Source organism: Ostrea edulis, chromosome 1 (assembly GCF_947568905.1).
Source record: "Ostrea edulis chromosome 1, xbOstEdul1.1, whole genome shotgun sequence".
Lineage (NCBI taxonomy): Eukaryota > Metazoa > Mollusca > Bivalvia > Ostreida > Ostreidae > Ostrea > Ostrea edulis.
Window position 1 is genome coordinate 20,586,680 of NC_079164.1, and position 8,222 is coordinate 20,594,901.

Here is an 8,222-nt window from a genome sequence, read left to right on the forward strand (position 1 = left end):
AGTGTTTATATCTCTCAACTAAATTTTGTTCTGCGTATGGTCAGTTTTTAAATCGAGCAAGCTACTGACAAACAAGTGAGTGGTACAGGCCTTTCAACAGTCTCGATTGAAGTCAGCATTTCGCAAATTCTATGCATGGTCTTTATAACGATCTAGTTCGTCAATACAACCTATCATTGGGTCAAATGCTGTCTGACGTGTTTCATACCGATTGCTGGCCGTTCTTGGCACACTGATTTTGACTACGGATAACTCCGTTTACCTAATCAGGATATATAGGACTCACGGCGGGTGTGACCGATCGACAGGGGATGCTTACTTCTCCTAAGCACTTGATCCCACCTCTGGTGTGTCCATGGGTCCGTGTTTCCTCAACTATCTATTTTGTATTGCTTATAGGAATTATGAAATTTATCACTGTTCGTTGTCTTCACCTTTCATAAAAAACATTTTCAAATCAAGCATGCATTCAATTCAGCATTATTGTTTGTATGATAGATCTATAAGTTCTGGGATTTGAATAAAAACTTTTTATATTCGTTTTTCAATGTTACATTTGCAAGAAAAAATATTGCTGTCCTATCAGTGTTGAAAATAAAAAAATGTTGGAGTCCTATCAGAATGTAAGTCCCAAAAACTGTGTGTCCTGTCGCCTTTTGTACCAGTCCAAACCCCCAATAAATATTGACTGGTCCCTAAACTGCATCTTCACTAGTTGATGGTTTCTAATCAGCACTGCTACTTAAAAAAAACCTATGAAAACTGTCACTGCTTTATGAGTAGCAGTGCAGATCAAAAACCCTCGACTAGTAGATGTATTAACTGGAATGCACAATAATTAAACTTAATTGAGCTACTCATTTGTGTGGTGATTAGATCTTAAAATTAGTAGGTTCCTTATAAATGTACGGCCTCAAGATAAAATGTTAAAATTTAAAAAACAACAACTAATTTTTAGGAAAAAGAAATCTAAAGAAGCTGGCAATGATGAGATGGATGAACAATCTAAAGAAGCTGGCAATGATGAGATGGATGAACAATCTGCATCTTGTAATGATCATGGTTATCTAGATCATGACCATTCCTATCACATGACTTCAGATGATGATGTTGAGGCTTCTATGCTCATTCAAAAACAAATCAATTCAGGCAAGAAACAATAAAGTTCCAGTAAATATAGATATAATTCTCACTACATCAAGGCTTATACTCTTTATGACACCATGCCACAAGATGGCGATTTAAATGTTTTGTGAAATTATTTTTATTGATTGAAATGTTAGCTCAGTGGTCATAGCATTGGTCTGGTGAACCGCAGATCCCAGGTTCAAATCCGCCAGTCTTTTGTTTATATGTACTGATTTTTTTTTTTAAAACATGTTTTTTATCCAAAATTGCATATTTTCTGCCATTTTAACATAAGTATTCATTATATATCATCATATCTTTCATAATCAAATCATTTCATGCTGATTTGAGAAACTCTTTCAAGATGTAGTGAGCCACCTTAAAATTCAAGGACTGTAGTGTATGTGAAACATATAAATAAGAGGGATCTAAGGATATTATTATAAAGAAGTCATAAAAGTGACAGTCAGATTTAAAGTGATATTTACTCTGTAAATTAATATATCTGCAGTGGAAAAGCTGGAGAACGAGGTAAAAGAGCTCCAGGAAGAAATTAGGAACCTCCAAATGAGGAAACCCAAAATGACGGTGGGAGACATCCTGGAAGATTCCGAAAAGGTAATTTGATTCTATCAGCATACTGAAAAATGGCTGAAATATTGCCAAAACGGCATAAAACCCCAATCAATTATTAAATCAGCATACTGAAAACATAATAGCAGTTTTCTTGTAAATTTTTGTATTACAAGCTAAATGCTCAAGTGAGCTTTTCTGATAGTCTGTTGTCCGTCGTCTGTCTGTCTGTAAACTTTTTACATTTTCAACTTCTTCTCCAGAACCACTGGGCCAATTATAACCAAATGTGGCCAAAACCAACCTTGGGTGACGGGCTTTCAGGTTTGTTCAAATGAAGGGCCATGCCACCTTCAAAGGAGGGATAATCACAAAAATAGGGTGGGGTCTTTTAAAAATTGTTTCAAGACCCACTGGACCAGAAGAGCTGAAATTTACATGAAAACTTCCTGACACAGTGCAGATTCTAATTTGTTAAACGCATGGCCCCTGGGGGTTGGATGGGGCCACAATGGGAGATCAAAGTTTTACATAAAAATATATAGGAATTTTTTTTAAATATGAGCTAAGGTGACTCAGGTGAGTGATGTAGCCCACGGGCCTCTTATTAGTGATAAATTTTTTCCCTTTTCTACTTTTTAGATGCTGCTTTACACCTCATTTCCAGCAGACGTCTTCAATGTTATTGTGCAAATTCTCAAGCGAATGGCGCCGTTTAATTATTATGTTGGTTGGGAGGTCACCTGCTTTAGTTTAGAGGACCAACTGCTAATATGTTTGATGAAGCTACGCTTAAACTTTCGAGATCTAGACCTTGCTATTAGATTTGGTACAAGCAGATCTACAATATCTAACATTATAAATACATTTATCTCTGCTCTTCATGAAATCTTTTTTGATGGTGTATTGAAAGCTGTGGGTATTCCTTCTCAATTAAAGTGCAAAGGGTCTATGCCAAAATCCTTTTCAGATTTCACCTCGGCAAGAATTGCCATGGATGCCACAGAAATCACCCAAGATATACCATCAAATATGAATAGTCAATCACTTACATACAGCAACTACAAAAGCCGACACACTGTAAAGGCGGTGACCTGTGTGGCTCCAAATGGTGCTCTTGTATTTACTTCCGATTTATATCCCGGTTCCACATCTGATGCAGCCATAGTACAGCATTGCAAAGTTCTTGACCAATTACAGCCTGGAGATCTTATTCTTGCAGATAAAGGCTTTAATATTTTTGACAAACTTCCTTCCGGGGTATCCTTAAACATTCCACCTTTTTTTGTCAAATAAATCGCATTTTACCAAAGAAGAGGCAAAACTTTGTTATAAAATTGGACGTAGTAGAATTCATGTCGAGAGAGCAAACGAAAGGATAAAGAATTATGAAATCCTTAATCATGTGCCAGCTCAGTATAGACATTTGACGACAAAGTTATTTCAATTGTGCTGCTGTCTAGTTAATTTACAGGCCCCCCTTCTTAAGGAGATTGCTGACAAATATGAGCTACTGTAAGAGTAGATTCTAGGCCACAATTTTTGAATGCTATACATGTTGACTGGAAAAACATGTAGATCCCTCTTTGTATTATTATATGACAGCTATTTTAATTTGTTATTCACATGCATGATAGGGGAGAGATCAAAAAATCAATGTCAGATAAAAATCTAAATTCAAATACCATTAGTTATGGGGAGGATGGTAAATATACCGGTAAATATGTCATCTGAAATCGATTTTCACATACAAATCATTATCAACATTCATGATATGTACTTGTGAGGAGGATCTTTATGAAAAATATTTGAATTTAGTTTTTTGTCAGTCATTGAATTTTGATCTCACCTCTTACAAGCATGATTATTGGCAAATGTATCAGATAAGAAATTCATACTGTGTAATTCTTAAATTGTTACTTTTGGGGATTTTATTGTTCCAAGTATTATTTTCTTTCAGTATATGTTTTTTGAATAATAAAAAAAAAAAGAACACTAAAGCTGAATGAGAGCAAAAGTTATATATTATATTAGATATATATGTACATCAAGTCAAATGAAAATTTCTCATATATTATAAATTTGTAGTGTTGATATATTTAGCAAATCATTCTGATAAAGATGGAAGAAAATCTGAGAAATAAAAATCTAGCATTGTTGAAATGTTTTGAGCCCATGTGTTGTCTTTCAATATTCTAATAATTTCCAAGTCCACTTGAGTCCAAATGACAAGGTCACAGCATTGCGTTCCAGACAAATGAAGCTGTCCTTGTATCTGATGCCAGTAGTCATGTGTCCTTTTCAAAGTAATGTTACCATCTTCCTCTTTGACTGAAATATAGATAAACGTGGTTATGAAATTAAATCCACCCATGTTATGCCAAAAAGAGGCCCACAGACCTTATCGGTCACATGAGCACTAGTGAAAAAGTATCACTACTCCCAAGGGCTATGAAATTTGGAAAAAAATGTCCTGTTCTGAATATCTAAGCTAAATTCTAATGTTCAGCAACAGTACAAAACAAGATGTATTTTTAAAACTTCACAGCCCTCAAAGTGCATACAATGATCAAATGCTTTACATAATATAATATATGTATTAACATTAAAGCATCAATAGATATGACTAATTTGGACCCATCCTAGAATCAAAACCCTGGGTTGTGAAATTCACCATTTTTTGTACATAATTTTCTGCTATTCCTAAGTATACATTTAGATTTTATACAGTGTCAGCAAACTTGTACAAAAAATATATATTAAGTTTGGTCCCACCCTGGGGTCAGAACCCCATCCCCAGGGATCATAAAATTGTCAATTTAGGTGGAGGTCTTCCTGGTCTTCATTACTAGATGCATTTAGTTTTTCTTACACATGTGCAGTGTGAAGATTTTTTAACATTGGTCAAATCAAGAAGTTTAAAAATGTGTAATTGTCAACACATGACGACAGACAACAACCAATAGCTAAAAAGTAATGACAGTCTGTGAGTCATTAAATGTCATACAGATGATGTCTCTAATCTGAGTCAATTACAGTGTATACCCATACCTAAGTAAAAATCCTTGATTGTACTACATGCATCTGCAACAGTCAAGTCCTTAGCTGAAAAAAGTGCATTTGACCTCCACTATGTCGGGCAACGTTTTCCTCTGAGCATGTTGGAGGTGCACATTCAAACTGTCTTTGAAAGTTCCCTGCACAAAACCATCAGGTGAAGCCCCTAAGACTCCTGTCTCATGAAGCCATATACCTACAAATAATATATTCTTAAATTAAATAATCTTTATTGTCCTCATAGAAGAATAATATCAATGATATGTAAACAAATTTTTTTGTCAATAAAGATACCTGTTGGCAATACTGTTACACCCCCTTCTTTGCAGTATTCCTTTATAGCAACACTCTCATGTGTAACACCGCACTGGATGGGGGCTCTTTTTTCTAAGTTGTAGGCACTCAATAACCTTTTCTTTAAGGAGACATTTAACCTGGTGGAAAGGAAAGCATATGCCATTACTAATAAGATTCTTTTTCACCTGAATGTATTTTGAAATTGGGCTGAAATTTTAGCCAATTCTATTCACCATGAAGGTGTGTTTACCTATTGCGCTTTGCAGCTGCAATGATTGGTCCAAAATTAGAAGCAGTAAATCTATGCTTCCTTACTGCTGCCCAGGTAGCATTATCTCTCTGTCCAATTGTGAGGAAGGCTGTTTGTATTATTCTATCAGGTGAAACGATCAGTTGCTGCCTCAGCCATGAGAGTGGCTCCTTTGCTGTAAGGTACTCCTGGCACAAAAGGTCCTCAACAATTGGTAGAGGTAGTGCCTCAATCTCGGGTTCCTTTGACAAAATCCAATGCAGAGCTTTTAAGAAAAGAAAGAACATTGAAAAAAGCATTTGCATTTATGAAAAAAAAAAAAACTTTTTTTACATGTTCATGAAAATATTGTGTAGAGAATTGAATGTATTTATCTTTACAAACTAAACAAGGAGTTTTCCCCCATTTAATTCTAAGTTGCTAGAACTTGTAACCAATCCATTTGTCTATTTATAAAATAAGATATGTTCAAATCATCTATTACTTCCAAATACAATACTTTCAGTGAAATTCTTATTAAAGTATTTCAAATAATGGAAAATAAAACATGTCAATAATTCTGGAATAAACAATGCAAATACTGCATACAAATTAAAATCAATCAATACTAAAATCTGTCAACAACATCTGTCAAGTAAATCTTATTAATAACTAAAAAGAAAAAAAGACATGCAAAACTCTTGGTCAGTCCTAAGCAGGAAAACTGCTCATAAACAAGGAAACTGTTTTCAGAAAGATGAAAACAACCTGTAAAGCGCCCCAATTGGCCGAGTTGATTATGCAAAAATAACCTGTCGTCATCCGTTACAACTCTTTTGAGTGCTCTGATTTATAAAAAAAAAAAAAAAAAAAAAAAAAAAAAAAAAAAAGCATAACAACTTAAAACTTTCTTGTTTTTTTTAAGGGATCATACAGACTCGACTTCTTCGATTACAAAAAAAAATTCAAGTAATAATGCTTGAGCAATCTGCAAATGATACTAGTTGTTTAATGGAGAACATAATTTTAATCAATATCAAAAACATAACTGAAATATGTACGTGTAATTAGGCTGATTTGATGGATACAGCTCCTGCATAGTTACTGTTTCCTTAGGTGGCGCTGACTTGGGATGTTTGACCCAACTACACTTAACGTCCGTTTTACTTGCCCTCTTATAACTACAAATATGTGTAAATTTTTGAGTAGAAAAATGCTAATATAAATTCATGTAATATACATGTCATATTACAATTTATCACATGTTTACTCCTTTATCCAGTGACATCACAAACGTCAGTTTTACATAGTTTGTTTACAAAATGTCAGAACGAACCAAAATTCCCAACTATACAGTACTGTAAGGTAAATGAATAACCAGGGTGGGGTTAACATGTGATAAAAAGAATCTTCCATGGTTTGTGGTTTTATTTGATTTAAATTCAACTGGTTCTGTGCTTTCTATCCTCTCGCCAAGGCTCGGGAATAGAAAACACAACTCGTTGAAAGTAAATCATATCAAACCACAAACCATGTGAGATCCTATATACCATGCAAGCAAGTAAAAAATAGCAACAAGCCAGAATATCCCGTTGGCACTTTTTAAGGTTTATGTATAATAAATCTCATTACACAATTACAGTCAGGTACATAGTAAACAAGTCATTATTTTTATCTAAACTTACCCAAACAGTAGTGTTGCTGCCACATGGTGACATTTAAATTCTCCCATTGGACACTGGCATGAAGCATTTTTTATGATACCATTGTCACTTTCTTCCAGAAAAACCTAGTATTGAAAAACACATGATGTACATGTATAAATAATGAATACATTGAATACACAATTGACTATTGTTTTATAAGACGTTACTGCTTAATGAAATGCTGTGTTAGTGTTAAACCATTAGGAAATATCAAATAGTGATCGAAAACTTAGGTAGGTAATTTGAAATTTTACACGATACATGTGTAAAGACATGTAAGTAGTACTATTATATATGTTATAAAGTCGGTGGGGATATTCCACTAAAATTTTAATAAAATACATGACTGTATCGCATGTCTTTGAAGAAAAAATAGTTATCCTGAGAAGATTTCTACTATTATTCAATATCCTAAACTGAATTCTAGGCCTAAAATGACAATGTCAAATGGTTGATATACACTTACTTGAACTTTGTACGATGTATCTCGCATTGAGGCCTGCACCGACGAGTTTATCACTCGCAGCTCATGGTCGAAGGTAAACCTCAACACCCTTCCACTTTCTACTGCAGCCTCGCTCTTTTTGGTCAGCTTGCTCTGGCCATTTACGTACGACGCCCAGTAGGCTAAAGAATTAACGGCCTAACAATCGGTATGAAACACGTCAGACAGCATTTGACCCAATGATAGGTTGTATTGGCAAATTAAATCGTTATAATAACTATGAAATTTGCGAAATGCTGACTTTAAATGAGACTGGTGGAACCTCTGCACCATCAACTTGTTTGTCAACATGCATTTATGTGCATCACTCCAAATTTAATTTATTTGTGTCTTTAATAGTCGAATGAATGAACCATGCAACCTTTGAAAGGCATAATGCTAAACTGACTCTTGTAAAAACTTTGGTGCAGATGATATATTTCTTCTCTTTAACATCGGAAGAAAACGTTTTAAGGGAACTTTCAGAACTCGGTATGGTCCAAAAACAATGAGTGGTACGAGTTTGCCTAAAATATGTGTATATATATTCTCATTTATAGGAAGAATGTACATTTATGTTCATAAATACCTAACTCAACTTCTTACCGTATATATATGTGCAAGTTTTCTGCAAGTTCCTAATATGTCCTCTATAAAATTAAAGGCAGAAGGGAGTGGATATCGACTCTCATATATATATATAATTCAATAAAAAAGCAGGAAAATATACAGTTCCAAAATATATTTA

At 34.4% G+C, this 8,222-nt stretch overlaps 2 protein-coding genes across 3 annotated transcripts; one reads left to right on the top strand and one right to left on the bottom strand.

Annotated features, from left to right (window-relative positions):
* The first annotated feature begins 992 nt into the window (after positions 1-992).
* Positions 993-2,997, top strand: LOC130047460 (uncharacterized). The gene is made up of 3 exons (XM_056142616.1): positions 993-1,149; positions 1,640-1,746; positions 2,344-2,997. The coding sequence occupies exons 1-3, from the start codon at positions 993-995 to the stop codon at positions 2,995-2,997; spliced, it is 918 nt and encodes a 305-aa protein (XP_055998591.1).
* A 687-nt stretch (positions 2,998-3,684) lies between these two features.
* LOC125663763 (uncharacterized) lies at positions 3,685-6,684 on the bottom strand. 2 transcript variants are annotated; one of them, XR_008799709.1, is made up of 4 exons: positions 5,306-6,684; positions 5,053-5,192; positions 4,753-4,954; positions 3,685-4,032 (listed from the first exon to the last, which is right to left on the bottom strand). XR_008799709.1 is itself a non-coding variant. In XM_056153011.1 (3 exons), the coding sequence occupies exons 1-3, from the start codon at positions 5,608-5,610 to the stop codon at positions 4,803-4,805; spliced, it is 597 nt and encodes a 198-aa protein (XP_056008986.1). In that variant the 5' UTR covers positions 5,611-6,684; the 3' UTR covers positions 4,736-4,802. The 2 variants fall into 2 exon arrangements, 1 of the variants encoding a protein (XP_056008986.1); XM_056153011.1 differs by lacking the exon at positions 3,685-4,032 and having other exon boundaries at positions 4,736-4,954.
* Positions 6,685-8,222: the final 1,538 nt, after the last annotated feature.

Bases quoted from the DNA above. Each gene is read 5' to 3' on its own strand.
- LOC125663763 (XM_056153011.1), bottom strand. From the start codon at position 5,610: ATGCAAATGCTTTTTTCAATGTTCTTTCTTTTCTTAAAAGCTCTGCAT. The intron at 5,193-5,305 runs GTAAACACACCT...CCTTTCCACCAG, and splicing joins GCAGCTGCAAAGCGCAATAG to GTTAAATGTCTCCTTAAAGA. The intron at 4,955-5,052 runs GTATCTTTATTG...TATTATTTGTAG, and splicing joins TGTAACAGTATTGCCAACAG to GTATATGGCTTCATGAGACA.
- LOC130047460 (XM_056142616.1), top strand. From the start codon at position 993: ATGGATGAACAATCTAAAGAAGCTGGCAATGATGAGATGGATGAACAA. The intron at 1,150-1,639 runs GCAAGAAACAAT...ATATATCTGCAG, and splicing joins TCAAAAACAAATCAATTCAG to TGGAAAAGCTGGAGAACGAG. The intron at 1,747-2,343 runs GTAATTTGATTC...TCTACTTTTTAG, and splicing joins TCCTGGAAGATTCCGAAAAG to ATGCTGCTTTACACCTCATT.